Source organism: Coptis chinensis, chromosome 6 (genome assembly GCF_015680905.1).
Source record: "Coptis chinensis isolate HL-2020 chromosome 6, ASM1568090v1, whole genome shotgun sequence".
NCBI lineage: Eukaryota > Viridiplantae > Streptophyta > Magnoliopsida > Ranunculales > Ranunculaceae > Coptis > Coptis chinensis.
The window spans coordinates 98,166,209-98,182,707 of NC_141461.1; the positions used below are offsets into that span (position 1 = coordinate 98,166,209).

The 16,499-nt window shown below is 38.0% G+C and overlaps 2 protein-coding genes and 1 long non-coding RNA gene across 12 annotated transcripts in view; 2 read left to right on the forward strand and 1 right to left on the reverse strand.

The window, feature by feature from the left end:
• LOC147495970 (disease resistance protein At4g27190-like) overlaps positions 1-16,499 on the forward strand; it is a 56,644-nt gene that overhangs the window by 2,746 nt on the left and 37,399 nt on the right. The gene's annotated exons all lie outside the window — the stretch shown is intronic.
• On the forward strand, positions 4,461-6,567 carry LOC147495971 (uncharacterized). Its single transcript, XM_086564751.1, has 2 exons — positions 4,461-4,818; positions 4,990-6,567. Exons 1-2 carry the CDS (start codon positions 4,644-4,646, stop codon positions 6,378-6,380), a joined length of 1,566 nt encoding a protein of 521 aa, XP_086420877.1. The 5' UTR covers positions 4,461-4,643; the 3' UTR covers positions 6,381-6,567.
• Positions 10,316-16,460, reverse strand: LOC147495972 (uncharacterized). Of its 10 annotated transcripts, XR_015197898.1 has the most exons (8): positions 16,173-16,460; positions 15,436-15,531; positions 15,263-15,339; positions 15,060-15,179; positions 14,733-14,934; positions 14,017-14,258; positions 13,127-13,747; positions 12,663-13,036 (listed from the first exon to the last, which is right to left on the reverse strand). It is a non-coding gene; the product is annotated as an uncharacterized LOC147495972 (long non-coding RNA). The 10 variants fall into 10 exon arrangements; XR_015197897.1 differs by having other exon boundaries at positions 12,662-13,036; positions 15,060-15,339; XR_015197899.1 differs by having other exon boundaries at positions 12,662-13,036; positions 13,127-13,210; positions 13,657-13,747; positions 14,733-15,339.

A 16,499-nucleotide genomic window follows, 5' to 3' on the forward strand; every position in this document is an offset into this window, starting at 1 on the left:
ATGGAAAGAGAAACATATAATTTCGATAGTCACGAGAGAATTCTATGTTTGTCCAACTCAAAGGGTATTCCTTGCAATGCCGTCCGACTTCCGAAAAACATTCAATTTCTTCAAGTTCAACATTTCGCAAGATTATCAGAGTTGCCCTTCCTACAACGGGTCGAGAACATGGGTATCGCACACGGAGCTTTTCCTTGTTTGAAGAGGTTAGAGATCTATCATTGTGATAATATCAAAGTTTTATTCTCGTCTAGGTTGCTTCAATGACTTCTTAACCTTGAAGAGATCAACGTGTGGAATTGCTCACAATTGGAGGAGCTAGTGGTAGCGGATGGAGATGAGAGTGGTGCCATTCCAGTACTCCCGAGGTTACATAATCTGGGATTGGGATATTTGCCAAAACTGACGAGCAATTGGAGTCAGCTATTCATGTACAGCAACTCTTGGCAGGAAGTTTTAATTGAGACTGTCAAACTGGACCGCCTGTTTTCAACTAGGTTATTACAACACTTTCAATACCTGGAAGTGATCAGCGTGGGGGATTGTGTGGAATTGGAGGAACTAATTGTAGAAAAAGAAGAACCATGTGAAATTGATTATACTCTCGCACTCACAAGGTTGAAGGAATGGTATTTTGCCAATCTACCGAAACTGAAGAGCATTTGGAAAGGCGTGATGGTTTGTGACTCTCTTCAAACAGTTAAAGTATACCACTGTCCTGAATTGAAAAGGCTCCCTCTGTTCAACGGAGAACATCAGTCAGCCCCACCTTCTCTCAAATATATCGAAGGAAGCAGTGAGTGGTGGGATTCACTCGAGTGGGATTACCCACGTCCTGAACATCTCTTTCATGAAGTATTTATTTGAAATGATCTTTTTCTCGAAAATCTTCGCTTTTTGGCTTCAATCGGTTTTCCTTTTTGCTTAGATAATCGGCTTCTACACTGAAAACCCTTTCGATCAGGGTATGTGTAATGTTCATCCATAGTTGCAACTGAAATTGCTTTTTATTTTTATCTGTACTTTTTGTTTTTTTCGATTTGTTTGTGGTTGTGTGGGGTGGGGGGGATCATGTCTTTTTACTTGTTCCCTTCTTTGCATGTGACCATACAACTTTATGCATATTTATTTGTAATAAGTTGAATCCGATCCTTACTCTTCTTGCAGTCTCAGAACACAAATTTAATGCACAAAAATATGATTGGGGATGCAAGTCATTTGTGTCTCGGGGAGCCAAGGGACCCTGGGAAAGGGTTTCTTTTGAATGACACGTTAATTGTCGAGACATAGGTTTCTTTTTCTGATGGTAAGCTTTTCTTGATTCGTATCGAACTTTGATTCGAACCAAAATACTGAAGTTGTGAAATTGGTAAAGATTTCCTATGAATGATACTTTAGCTATTCAGGCAGAGGTCACCATCCCTAAGGTTGGGGAAGGTAAGTTCTGAGTACTGGGTGAAAGAAGAGTGACAAAAGAGTTAGTAGTGAAGTGAGAATTGAATCATAATGGCTCATTGGCTCCAAAGAAGAGAGCCAACAGCAGGGGAGTGGATAATGATAAGCAAACAAGGAATACAAGAGCTTTGGTAAGTAGGCAATACCAGGAGGAAAACATTGAAGTAGAAGTTTCACTTCAAGAAGTCTTGAAGAGGTTGAGGGAAATAGAAAAACAGAATGCTATATTACTTAAAGAGAATCAAGAGATGAAGAACGGAAGTCCGAGTCAGGTTGTAAAAGATCTTCATATGGAAGAGAATGAGGCTTGTAGTTCAAAGTCGGTTAGTCATTATACAGAAAAGGCATCGGCAAGAAACAATCATTATACAGAAAAGGCATCGGCAAGAAACGAAAGAATGGGAGAAGTATCGCCGATACCTATAATTTCGATACCACAGCCCATTACCAAAGAGATGATACAAGAAATGATGCAGAAGCAGTTGGGTAACCAGTTTCTCGAGAAAACTTCAGCATCGATAAGAAGATTGGCAGATGATGTCAGCAGAAATCCGATACATCAAAGTGTTGAGATGATGCCCATTCCACCTAAGTTCAAGATTCCTAAGTATACTCAATACGATGGGACGTCGATGGATCATCTATTTGGATATCGACACCAATTTTCGATTTACAAAGGAATAGCCTATCTAGATTCATTATTATGCAAGTCCTTCTCTTCAAGTCTGAAGGGGAAGACGTTGAAGTGGTTCTGTTCATTGCAAGAGGGATCAATATCATGTTTTAGGGAGATTGAGGAAAAGTTTTTGACCAATTATAGTCATCAGTGAGTAAAACCAAAGCAAGTGTCGGTTTTGTTCCGACTGAAGCAAGGAAAGAAGGAATCTCTTAAAACCTTCTTGCCGACCTTTCCACTTTTATGTCCTGCTTTGTGTTTTTTTTCCTCTGAATACGGTTCCACTACTACGTCATTGTCTGCACAAAAATTGCAATACTCTGACAATTGATTAAGTAGATATACGATTTTTGAATTGCAAAAAGAGGAATCCCTGTACCTTGAAAACCTTGGCGGAATGAACAATATATTCAACTAAAGCAACAGTGCAACACATTCTTGATCAAAATAGAAATGATCCGATTCAATGATACTTGGTAACATTTTTGAGTTGGAACCTATGTATGTAATACACTTTTTTTTTCCCGCTATCCTTGCATGTAATACACTAATACTTAAAGAAAATGATAATAGGATTTTTATTATTGTAAATAGGATGATTACATCAATCCCTTAAATGGCTGGGTTTTTAAATAGATAGCCAATAAACCTAATAAGGAAACTAGAATAGATAGCCAATTTATGATTATGATCTCCACTATTCTAGAATGTCCTAATCTAGACCATTCTAGAATAATCATATATTCTCATATCATACATTTCTCCAATAAGTCGATTTTGTAAGACAGCACGACAAGAGTGTAGATATGACTGTAAAACTCATGAAGTAGATGATGACTCCAGCCCAGCACATACCGGAGCGAGATATTGGAGGTCTTTTAAATTGGTATTACACAAGATCTAGTCAGACACCTAAAATACATGATAACCAAAGCGGACCAACTGACTATTAGGACATCTAGTTACAGTTGCCAGGTCGAGCAAGGGAACATGGCGTGTCCTGTGGCGCTTGAGTATACTAACAATGAGGTACTCAGACTTTTTAAGTGGAAGCATAACTTTTCTACTGAAAAGGTCTCCCAACCTAATGCCCTTGTTTGGTTTAGATTTCCAGGATTGAGTTTGGAGTTTTGGGAGGTCCGCACACTCATGGCGATGGGTAGAGCAGTTGGTAGGCCTATTCATCTTGACACAACCACTGCCTCAAGAGATATGGTGTATTATGCAATTCAAGCGTGTTGTGCGACATCAACTTAGCCAAGTTAGTCCCAGATTAGATTTGGGTGGAGGCTGAAGGCTGAAGGCCATGACTGCACATTCTAGCAATAAATAAAGCTAGGTAAATTGCCGAAGTTCTGTAATCACTGCAAGAGTGTGGGGCACATTGACTGATTGTCGGTTTCTCAAGGAACACCTTCAGAAATCCAAGGAAAAACTAGTTTACGTCACTGACAAAATGGAGACCAGCCTAGAAGGGATGACAAAAGAAGAGGAGAATCCTTCCAAGAGCAAAGAAGTGGTAGTGGACACTACTCCCTTAGGGATGAACAACGTGACTGTAGTGGTGGACTACCCCTAGAATGGTGGATAACACAACGGTAGTGGTGATAGACAATGTGGACTCAGTAGAAGTACAAGCGGAGGTTGTGAATGTGGAAACTAATGCTGCATCTGAAGCACACAACCATGAGCTTTTACAAAAACAAATGTCGGCTGAACAAGCAGTTAATGTGGTTAATATTACTGTAGTAGTTGTTGAAGAACTAATTACTGGAGCTGCTTGTCAAGAACAATCAGGGGATGCAGAGGAGAATTGTGAGGGTAATGACCAAGTTGATGGCTACTCGGAGTTAGAAGCAGCAATTGATAATCATAGTGAGTCACCTGAGCATTTAAAGGAGGACTTAGTGGTTAATTATGATGAACTGCTTGGTGATCCTACAGGGTTTGAAGCTGATACCGTTCTAGACCATACTGTGGTGAACGAAATAGCTGGTAATAATACTTCAGTAGTGCTAACACCAGTTAGGAATGCTATTGATGGTCTACATGAAGAAGATGACAATGAAGAGGTGGTGGCCGAGACTCAATCTGAAAGTCATTCTAAAGGAAGCTCATACAGTGAATACAGGGAGAGCTGAAGTTATGCCTCAAAGACCAGTTGAAACGCCACCTGCCAAAAGAAACAAAAAGAACACTGGTAAGAAAACCAGATCTTTGATGAAAAGAGAAAAATAAATGGTCCTTCGGTCGTAATAGTGCTGAAACTAGGGATTCGAACTAGTAAAACAAGCAATGCGGACAACTCCTCTTTCATATTGAACTATGGATCTATCAGAGTTTGAGCTCCCACCTGCTGTTGAGAAGACAGAGAGCACACAATCAAGAAACTATCGCATGCGAAAATGTTGCTGATGCAAGTGAAAAAAGACAGCCTTTTTCATATGCAGATGCAGCAAGGCAAGTTCGACCACCGCAATTCGAATTCCAAAACCTTCCCCAGCCTGAGAAGATGGGGGAGTATCCAGCTATTCAAATCCCTCAAGCCGCTTACGAACGCGGTTTGCAGTATTGCAAGTTCTGTCTCATTGGAAGGATTGATCTGATAAAAGTACCAATTGACAAGGTGAGGCAGATGGCAAAGGAGAAATGGAATCCTTCAGGAGACTGGCTCATCACACCTATAGGTAAGGGTTATCTCTTCATTCGATTTTCTAATGCCGATGATTTGAATAGAATCTAGGCTAAGGGCTCCTGGATCTCTGGGGATTCTCCCTTGAGACTTAGCGCTTGGAGCCCTGACTTCAACCCAGATGTACAACGCCAATCTCATGCCCTCATTTGGGTTAGATTCCCAGGTCTGAGTCAAGAATATTGGGACCCCGAAGCTCTCATGTCAATTGCTCGAGGTGTGGGGCATCCTATGCAAATCGACCAAAAGACACTTAATAGAGACTTCGGCTACTTCGCAAAAGTACTGGTAGATGTGGATCTATCTTGTAATATTCCTGATCAAATCTATGTGAATACTAAAACTACAGAATTCTGGCAAACTGTAGAAGTCGGTCAGCTACCTAATATGTGCAATCACTGTAAGTGTGTTGGGCACCTAGTCACTGATTGCAAAAAGTTGAAAGGAGTCCTGAAACAGCAAGACAAAATGAAGGTTGTGGCTGAGGATATTGCACCCATATCTCATCAAGCAGATGTCGGTACCATGGGTAAGAAAAGACGTCGGAAGAAAACTGCTAATGCGAATGAGAAGGGGAAGGAAACATGGGTCTCTAAAGTACCTCAAGTTAAAGATGTCTCAAACAAATTTGGCGTACTTGCAGACCTCGCTGATGTTTATGCAGATGAGTCTAACATTTCAACAACTAAATCATCCTCACCGATGGTTGAGAAGGCTGCAGAAAGCACTGAAGTTGAGGTGGTTGAAGTGATTAATGTTGCAGGCAACCTGGCTGTAGAGAATGAGCAAGTTGCTCAAGTTTCAGCAGGAAAATCTCTGTGTCAAGACGGAACTGAAAACTTTGTTGATGGTGCACTGGAAGATGTAGAATATGGAACTGATAATGAGGGTAGTGGATCTAAGGATGAAGTCAGTAGTGGCTCTGAACCAGAATACGCGGATGCCCTCAATGCACCAGTTGAAACTCTAGTCCCTACCAGTGAGCGCAGCAACGAGGCAACTGCTAACTTGGCTGAAAATCTTGTTACTACTGATAAAGATTTGTCAGATTATGTTGACAAGGGGGGATATGAGACGAATCAGATAAGGTCAGATGTTGAGATTCAAGGGTCTCCAACTCTCAACAGAGCTCCTAACTTAGCATCCCCTCCTGATATAGATAAATGCACTGCAGTAGAGAGCCCAAATAGTAGAGTAGACTCCTATTCTTCTTCATCTACAAGATATGCAGATCAATGTTCTTTCACTACTGGAGATGGAAACAGGCTCAAATTATTGAATGAGGCAAATTCACTGCTAAGATTGGTTAATTGGGCTGACCTCGCAGATGATGATGACAATGCCGAGGATGGTAAAGAACCATGGCAGAAGATAGAAATGAAAAAGTATAAGCCTGCATGGAAGTCGCAAGAGCATGTTGATGACGAGGATAACTCACAGGATGGTGATGAACCACGGCAGTTTCAAAAGGAGAAAGGAAGCAAGACAAAGGGGAAAGATGTGGATCTGACTCCTCTTCCACCTAGGGCAAGAAAAATTCCAGCAAGATATAAATGATTACTTTTATTGGAAATACACATGGTTTGGACATTAGAATTAAGGCTTTATCACCTTCATGGAATTTATTTTTTGGTTTCAAAGTGGGAACTTAATCCAGCCCGGGTGGTGCTTAACCCCTAGTTTGTAACCTTATTATTATATATAATATATTCACATTTTGCCTGCAAAAAAAAGAAAAAAAAAAAGAAAAGAAAACCAGATCTTTAGCTGAAATTGGCTCCTCCCTCTCCAAATCTAAATGAAGATAGTTTTTTGGAATGTTAGAGACTTATAGGAATAAGTAAAGTTAATAATTTAGCTAGAGTAAAGGATGTTTAGCATCTTTCCAGCCATATATTTTGTGTGTAGCTAGAGTAAAGGATGTTTTAGCATCTTTCCAGCCATATATTTTGTGTGTAGCAGAACCACTAATAAAAACTAGGGTTGATCGATTCCACTCTTACCCTAGGTCTCACCTACTTTGATTACCATTTTCTGCACAATGATACAACTGAGAGAATTGGTAATCTATAGGTGATGTGGAGGAAGGGGTTGGTAGTTAGCATGGTTCAAGCATCCGCCCAGCAGATTTCAGTGTTCATAGAAGATTGTGTTGTTACTGGATGCCAGTGTATGCAAGCTCCCTAATGGCATATAGAAGATGACTTTTGAATGTATTGGAAGCTCTTAATCCTATATCTCCCTGGGTAGTGATTGGAGATTTTAATGCAGTACTTCAATATGATGGAAAAAGAGGCGTTCTTGTACCTAGGAGGACAGCGATGCAAGATTTTGCGGACTGGTACAATGCTTGTAATTACTGCAAAGTGAATATGTGGGAATGAAGTTTACATGGTGTAATAATAGGCATGGACATGGAAGAATTTCCTCTAAACTTGATAATCAAGCTTGCTACAATAAATTTGAAGGCTGGAGATATATAGTCGCTAGTAGAACTGGGTCTGATCACGCCCCCCTCCTAGGATCAGTTGCAATGGTTCTGAGACCTTGCAACTTCCCTTTTAGGTTCATCAATGCCTGGACCTCTCATGACTCATTCATGGACGTAATTAGGAGAAATTGGACTTTCTTATGCCGAAATATTGGAATTGAAACAAATTATGTGGCTAAAGTACTGGCAATACTAGAAAGTGTTGAAGAAGCTTTGAAGAATAGCTGGGATAAAATAAGGGTAGAATCCGATTCAGTAGCCGCAGTTAATGCTTTTGGATCCAAGCAATTCAAGTGCCATGGTCATTGAAGAGCAGATGGGAAACATGCCTACAGAAGTTACAATATTGTTTCACGTGTAGCACTTGACGAGAAGTTAATTTTGCTGCCGACTAAGCGGCATTTTGCTGCCAACTAAGCGGCAAAATTTGCAACCACCCTACAACATCAGAATCCGGAAATTTTTGTAGGTAAACCACTTTGGTTATCAAAGTGGGAGTCTCCTGTAGCTGCATATTTCAGATTTGAATGAGATAGAGAGGTGCATGTACCACTCTAACAACACACCTTTGTAATCCTATAATTTACTTTAATACAATTTCGCTAATTCAGAAAAAAAAAAACAACAACAACTAGTTAGAAGCCTAAAATTCATGATAACCAAAGTGGACCAACGACTATTAGGACATCTAGCACAGTTGCCAGGTCGAGCAAGGGAATATGGTGTGTCCTGCACTCCTGCGGCGCTTGAGTATACTACCAATAACTGATAAGTTAGCATATCTGAGTGTGCAGTCAATGCACACAAAAGCATGTAATATAATATTGAGGAGCAGTGAACATTATCTGAGTAACTGGTTGCTGTCCAGTTATGAGCTGCAACAAACTACCAGTGATTGTGAACTGTGAAGTTGAATGTTTTTTAATTTTGACGATGTATAGAAATTCCACCCAACTCTTCTTCTTGGTGTTCGTAATGTGTCCTTGGTATTTCTACAACATGGAGTTGAATCTTTCAGTGTGTCCGTCACTCTGGGAATGGTGTTTATTGAAAAGTTGAGCAGATGTAAATGATTGAACCTTGTGTGGTTATGTCCCTTGTTCGTTCGTTGGGAACTTATAAGCTGGGACTAATTGCCGATTATCTTCAAAATAACAATTTGGCTGTTATAAAATGAAAGAGTTAGGAAAGTAGGGAACCGCCATGAAGTCACTGACATTGAAAGGTTCGACTGTCCGCCTGTGTTGCTTCCCGTTAATCTGCTTTGGCAATCTCCACTTTCTGCAGTGTTTTGCAATGGAGTGTGAGTTGAATTTTTTTGTGCGGTGCAAAGATGCTCCACACAACTCTTCTATTGGTGTTTATAATGTGTGCTGAGGTATTCCTCCAACATGGAGTTGAATATTTCAGTGTGTTCGTCACTCTGGGGATGGATGTTCGATAAGTTGAGCCGCGTCCCAAGTAGTCTAGGGTGTTCTGTCTGTATCTTCCTGGAATGTTGATTACTTTCAGTATTCTTTCTATATAGCACTCACCAGTACACAACGATGTCCTTGAAGAAAAATTGTACACTTTTCTCCACTCATAAAGCATTGGGCTGTTAGGACTTGGACTGAAGATTGGATTTATTCTATCGACCACAATAAACATGGTGGCAGTGTTGCCAACTTGAGATAGGTCTCATACAAAGTCCATGAAGTTGCTCTCCCATGGGAGAGTAGGTACTGGTAGGCGTTCCAATAACCTAATTGGCTTCTTCGTTTAATGTTATCCTGCTGGGCTGCTGGCAGACCAGGTTTGTGGGAGTGTAGTCCATGTTTGCGAGACACAATTTGGGCCAGAAATATTTCCATCCAGGTACCATCCGGAATGGCCAGCAGTCGTGGCACTCCTCATGATGCGATCAACACCTTAGCCTGCCTAATTTTGGAACATAGATATAAGTTGTCCATAGCCTAGAAACAGCTAGTGTTGTACTTAGTCTTTGTGGTACAACCCTACTTAACACTATACTATTCGTTGTTGGATTCTATTAAAATTAAGTATGGCATTAAATTGTTATTCTACATGTTATTTGCAACATACTGGCAATAATCAATTTTTGCATTATATATACTAGTAAATAAGCACGTGTGTTGCACGTACGTGTTAGGAGGATAGTAAAATTTAATTGGGGAAAAGGGAACCAAAGAATGATATGGGAGGTTAGCCACTATGATAAAATTCACGAAACTATTGTGGAATAATATTGGCAGAATGTTTTATGCTAACTCATCTAGCCAGTTGCATTGAAATTGCGTATGCTCAAGAAAATTTTGAGCATAATCCAATAACATATTGCTTTAGAAGATAGTAACAAAGATTTGCATTTATATTCATATCAAGTAGGCTTAAGCAAGTTCCGACCGGAGTTCTTACAAAAAGACTATAATGACAGAGAGCCAAAAAATATGCTAAAGTTTGTAATGATTTGTATATATTATTAAAAAAAATGATTCACATTCCTTTAACATATCAAGAACTATCACCCACAGTAAGTAATGTGATCCTATATAAAAAGTGAAAACTCTAAATTCTTGTTGTAGATACCCTTGATTGTTAGATGTTTCATCGATCTTTCATTGATGATCAACGCATATATCTCGAAAGTAATATACATGTTACAATTTTATATAAATGAAAGTAAAATATAATATGGAAATTAAAGTACAACGGTTACCTATTATATGATGAAGCACTTTGACCCTAGCATACAACTCTATGATACCGGCACTTCTCTTCCTCAATTATATGACGCTAAAGACTGAGAAAGCAAGATAGTGCTTGACATTTAGGGACTTGCTTTTGATATCAATGTAATAAATAACCTGAAATTGAACACAAAAATGTTAATAGAGTGGTAATGATCCTTATCTTTCAACGCACAAAGAATTAATATTCCTAACACAGAGATATTGGTCTTTTTTATAGTAATATGTCGTATATGTATATCGGTTATGAAATCAACTGCATATGGAGTTGCATTCGACTCTAGTAAATCATAGACATTGTGTAGATCTAGTAACAATGGTTGTAATTTTCTGATTCATCCCCACCTCGCACGTCATCAAGGCTTCATTCATTCATCCCCCTTCATGTGAAATGACGATGAGTTGTCGCATTCGGTTTGCAGACATTCTAGTCCCATTCCTTGAATACCTCGGATCAATATGTCCATGCTTGCAAGACACAAAGCAATCTCAATTGAGATGCTTTGCCTAATTTAACAGTTTTGTTGACTTCATTTCCACCAACGCTCTTCCGCGAGATATAATCCTCTCCTAGACACAAAGCTTTAGTGCCTGACATGTAGAAGCTTTTGTACTACAATCATATACAATAATTATTTATTTGTCATAGAAAAGATGCCAAAATGCTAATCGATTATCCATAACACCAAAAAGCAATCAAAATTCAATGTACGATGAATCCTACAACATGGATGAGTGATACACAGATTTATGAATGAGGCATGACCTACTTCTAAGATGATGAGCGTAGGGAGCTTCTATAACAATGTCGACACCTTTTTTTTTTAATCACGGTTGAAGGCTGAAGGCTTGAATGTTACAGGCTTGTCACTTAGAGTCTAGTGGCAAAGACCATGTGAGTTTATGTGGAATGTTGATAAGGAAATTGTGTGACATTGCTAAAATTCTAATCAAAATCTAATTTATACCTCCTACCAAAAACCATTGAAGGAAAATGTGATTCCTGGAGACTCATCGACCGAAACACTTAACACCGAAATGTGCATGCATGCATTTCCTTACACAAGCCTTTAAACTAGGACATACCACATAAACAATATCTATATATCTGGTTTTCTCCTAATCCCCCTAATAATATAAAGAGTGAAGGGCTGCCAAATAAATCCATATCTAAAGCAATTTGCATAGACCAAACATAATTCAAAGAATTGTGGCATAAGTAAATAATAAATACAATAGAAAACATTTATTAAAAAGTCCCATTAAAGTATTTTCTAAATTTCTTAGTATCAGTGCCTTCAAATAAAAAATAAAAACCTAAGAATAGCGTGATATTGTGCAGTCTAACTCCCTACGAATGAAAGAGCCAGTAAGCACCTCTTACAAAAACCTATGCCAACCTAAGCTCTGGATTAAAATCAGGACTCCATTGCATCAGCCTAAGCAGTAGATTGTCGAAATTGTGAGAGCCACCAGTCCACACTCTGTTCAGAACTTCAGATCCTCAGCATTAGAGAATTTGATGAACATATAGTCCCTTTTTCATTATGTTAGTACTTAGTTGTAACTGTAGATAAACACACGCATACACACAGGTTTTTCTCAAGAAGTTGTCCTTTATCTCGTGCATATATGTTAGTCCCATATAACAGATTTCAAAATTGGTTGGGAATAAAGTATATAAATCTGAAAAACTCATTATGTTAGTACTTAGTTGTAACTGTAGATAAACACACGCATACACACAGGTTTTTCTCAAGAAGTTGTCCTTTATCTCGTGCATATATGTTAGTCCCATATAACAGATTTCAAAATTGGTTGGGAATAAAGTATATAAATCTGAAAAACACTGCATTATGTGGTAAGGAGGTACATTTCCAGGCCGCTAGGTAGAGAAGTGTTGAATAGATATCTACAATCAAACTAATATCTTCACAAAACTGGGGATAGGTCTCCCCCCAATCCTTAAAAGGTTCATAAGGTACCACAGGATTCTAACTGTAGATACCTAGATAGTCAATTGGTCAAGGTGATCCGCAGCTAAGTTAGATTCTTGATATCTATGCAAAAAGATATAATGTTTTGTACGTAACTTGAAACAATCATCCACCAAGTTTTTAACCAGTCAATATATACTTATTTAGCAAAAAGTTATATAAGATTCCACCATCGCTTTAACCCTGCCCATAACAGCCCTTTAATCCTGCATCATTATTTAGATTCTTAAGACCATGTAGAGTCGCGCAAACCTCAGCTACATCATTATTTATTCTCCAAAAGTACCTGAATATCTGTGCAACAAACTCATTATTTTAACTTCAGAACATTTCAACAGTATCTCTTTCATTATGAGCTGCCTCAGTGCTGTTCATCTTGATCAAATCCGTTGGTTGTGGTTCCAAATCAATAAATTCGAAAACGAAGAAAATCTTGCAGCTCATGTGCCTGATGAAGAAAACGAATCGATCTTGCAGCTCATGTGCCTGATATATTACATAATCATTGTGTTTATATGTGCTTTTTTAGTTTTATTTTGATCACCTTTACTATTTTCCTTCATCATTTGACAACTTGGGGGATGAAAAAAATCTGACTTGAAAATACACGGACCTTTTGTTTCCAAATAACTCTTTTTCCAAGAATTCCATCCATCATATATCGATTAAGTTATTTATTGATTCATTGTTTCCTTCACAGTGATACATAATACATGACAACTTAATTGTTACAGACAAGAAACAACACATACCTGTTGATCACACTTCATATATTTACATTGATTTTCTCACAACTTAGAAGTCACATGCAAAATGTCCAAACTGGAACAGAAGCAACGTATGTCTTCTAGATCAACATAACGCGTATCTTCTTTGGCAACACTTGTAACAGAGTTTATTCTGTGAGGACCAGCTCTGCAATCCTACTTTAGATTATAAATGACTTACTTGCCTCAAGTCCACTGCTCACTCTGCCTGATAGTTACGTGAGTGATCAGGCATTGTTGACTTAGACATTTCGAAGGCAATTGAATACTTGACCATAAGATAGATGGCGAAGAATACCTTAGTATGAGCGCCTAAATCTTGTGCTGCTGATCTCACATCCAGAATCCCAGTGCTTAACAACCGGGTAGAGAAAACCTTGTACTGAAACACTAACAAAAGGCCTCAAAACAGTCCTGAACACTATTTGTTTATTCTTTAGCTAGAGGTTAACAAATGTGTAGATGCAACATACATCAAAATTGAAGATTACGGAGCTAAGATTGAATGAAATTACCGAGGAACAGTTCAGCAAACAAATCTCACAATTGCCGCCTCTTACTACAAATAAGCTTTTTTAACAATACAAAAAGGGCATTTTTTCAGAATTTTTTTTTTTTTTTTGAATTGTCCTTAACAACATGAAAATAATAAACAGGTTAGGAGTTCGGACCTTAAAAAAGCAAAGAAACTTAATGCTCCCAAGGTGCACTATGAGGCTTAAGTATTTAGTTCTGAATTAAGGAATATCTTCGCATATCTACATACAACCTAAAGTCCTATGAACAGAAAGATAAATAAAAAAGATCTGGCCATGGCTGACCGCTAACCTGCTGCATTGGCAACCTGAGGTCCAGACCCATGATCGTGTCGAGATCACCTCACTAAACTGCAACTTTGAGTCTTCTCAATAATTCCTTCCTGCAAACCATATAAATCACCTCAAATTAGTTCAGTTAGGAATCAAATGCACAAATGACATCATTGTGTTTACTACTATGTCTAGATTCATTATAAAAAATATTAGAGCGGACATAATGTTTTTAACTGAAATTTTATGTAGCAAACATGGTGGGGTCAGATAACTTTTCGACATATTATACTTTTTTATTTATTTGAAATTTCTAAAACATAGTACATCTATACATGTAAACTGACGCATATCACGGTATTGCCTACATAGAACATACCTCATGAGCTACTTGTCCAAGGTTGAGGCAGATAACAGTCCTCTGTTTTCTTCAGCCCTTCAAAGAAAGTATGGGCATTACCATCTCTACTGAGCCATAAGGGAAGTACTTGCTCACTTGGAACCTAACATTTCTCAAACCAAACAATAACTCATCTACCAGTCCCTTAAGCTGAGCAAATTGGAGCTTCGGGTTCCCCATTCCTATACCCAAACCTTGCGCGTTGGCTGCTGCAACTTTCCCTACATAATCCATATATATATCAGCATACACAAAAATCTAACGAAATACAAAAGGATACAAAATCCATGAAGGTCTTTGAATTTGACCAGACTCAAGGTTATGTGTGGCAAGTACTACTGCCCCAGTGCCTGCGAAGACCTTTTCAATCATAAACGAAGCACACTCATTGTAGCATGCATGCGTTTCTTGAATGCTTCCATGACTCCAATAGATTTATGAGTAGATGAGAACTCAATTCAAAGAAAAGCTTTGCATCTTTGCATCTTTGCACCTTTGCTTTCCATTTGGTTATTTCCAATGCCATTAATGAACGCTTCGATTGCGCGGATGATACAAACTAAAAAAATGAATGGCATGGCGAGCTAAAACCATAATTCCTTTTTATATGCCAAACAATAATTAAACAACAAAAAACTTGTGTAACCAGTTAAAAATATAAACTGTATTGAGAAGCTTAAAGTAAAAAATCTCACCGCACAACCAAGATAACCACCAATTATGTTCTGAAGCACAAAAGTCAACTGATTTGCATCTGAGGGAATATAATTTCTGACTATTAGAAGCTCCAAAAATAATTGACTGGTAGGAAGTTAGGAACCCAACATGTAACTTGCACAAATCACTTTCAAGCCACTGCAGACTTTACATGGATTTTGAAACAACTGTCGAGACTTACTGATACAGTAGGGTGCACAATGTCATAATCTTTTACCAGTAACACAGCTTAACCATAATTTGCATTATTATACCCTCATAAACTAATTTACCGCTAAGAGAGTAATTTAATTAGCAACACATACTTGTCTTTTTATTTCATCCAGCTTCACACTACCGTCAATTCTACAGACCTCTAGGCCTTTCTCACCAAAATAGTACTCAATTAAATCCAAAATCTTGGTCAGCTGAGAGAATATCATGACCTGATATAGAAAACAACTTCAAAAGAAAGACTTGACAACTCTAAAGCTAAGTATAAAAAGTTGACCTGAGATTTTTAACTTACTTTGTGCTTTCTGGCAAAAGGTTTTGTTAGTAGTCTGTCCAGCAAGCGGAATTTTCCACATTGTTCAACTAACTATTCTATAGGTGGACAAAGGTATGTAGACAAAAGAAGGAAGACAATGTTACCAGCTGAATGTCTAACTAAAACAAAACAGAAGGTTGCAAAGTGCATACATGACCCATCAAAAGCTGACTCCAATAGATCTGGATGGCTGCACTTCTTTCTAAGTTGAATCATTAGATTGTTTAGTTTGCCCTTCATGCAGTTCCCTGCAAATTTAACATCAGTGTCAGTGTCAGGAATAGAATGACAATGTTGTGAACAAAGGCAAAACATGGGTTCGAAAACAGTCATCCCCATATACATTAATTACAATCTTGAACTGAAATTAAAAACCTTATAGGTCAAAAAACAAAGTTCATACTCCAGCATTATCAGGCAGGTCTTGGTGATTGATACACAAATAGTATTCGAACATTCCCACAAAATAATTGTTCGAACTATTGAAGAAAAAAAATAAAGATACCAAAGTTGCAGACAATAGGTAAGATTAATTTGAATTCGAAAATATGATTAATTGAAGACAATATCAGAAAGAAAACCGTACATTGTATCTGAAGAAAATAATAATTATTTGCAAACCATTACCAGCGATCAAGAAAATTTCGGCGAATTTTGGTGGGAAGAAAGTAGAATGTGAAAACTCGAAATAAGGAATTTCGATTTAAAGTTAATTTGGAAATGGGAGAGTGGGGTATTGGTCAAGAAGGAGAGTGAAACGCCAAAATGGTGTCTCAATACAGGAACTAATTGAAAAAGCAAGTTTCGGCATTATATATAAAAAATACTAATGTCTACTTGCAAGAAATTACAGAAAGTACTTATTAAAAAAGAACTTATTAAAACATACCAGTAAATCCAACAAATTTGTTCAGAGATAAGAAAGTAATCAGAAATTTCGTTGCAGATTAACGAACTTCGAAACGAGTTTTGGTATTGCAGTTCTTCATGAAACGGATTTATCTCAAAGAATCGCCTCTTTGATGCATCAATTGATTATGAAAAAAATGTAAAGGCGCAAAGATAGAGAGTTGAGAATGAGATTGGTTTAGAGAAGATGACCGAACATTTTAGTTTTTCTAATTTTGGTAAACTGCTCGAAGCGGTGCGTCTGTTTGGGTTTTTTTTTGGGTGACAGCTAATTACAAATGTACCCTTTCAATGAAGAACAAAAAAT

What these genes read in the sequence shown, in the direction of transcription:
- LOC147495971 (XM_086564751.1), top strand. Translation starts at nt 4,644, where the DNA reads ATGGGGGAGTATCCAGCTATTCAAATCCCTCAAGCCGCTTACGAACGC. An exon ending in CTGGCTCATCACACCTATAG is followed by an intron (nt 4,819 to 4,989) that starts GTAAGGGTTATC and finishes TTAGATTCCCAG; the next exon opens with GTCTGAGTCAAGAATATTGG.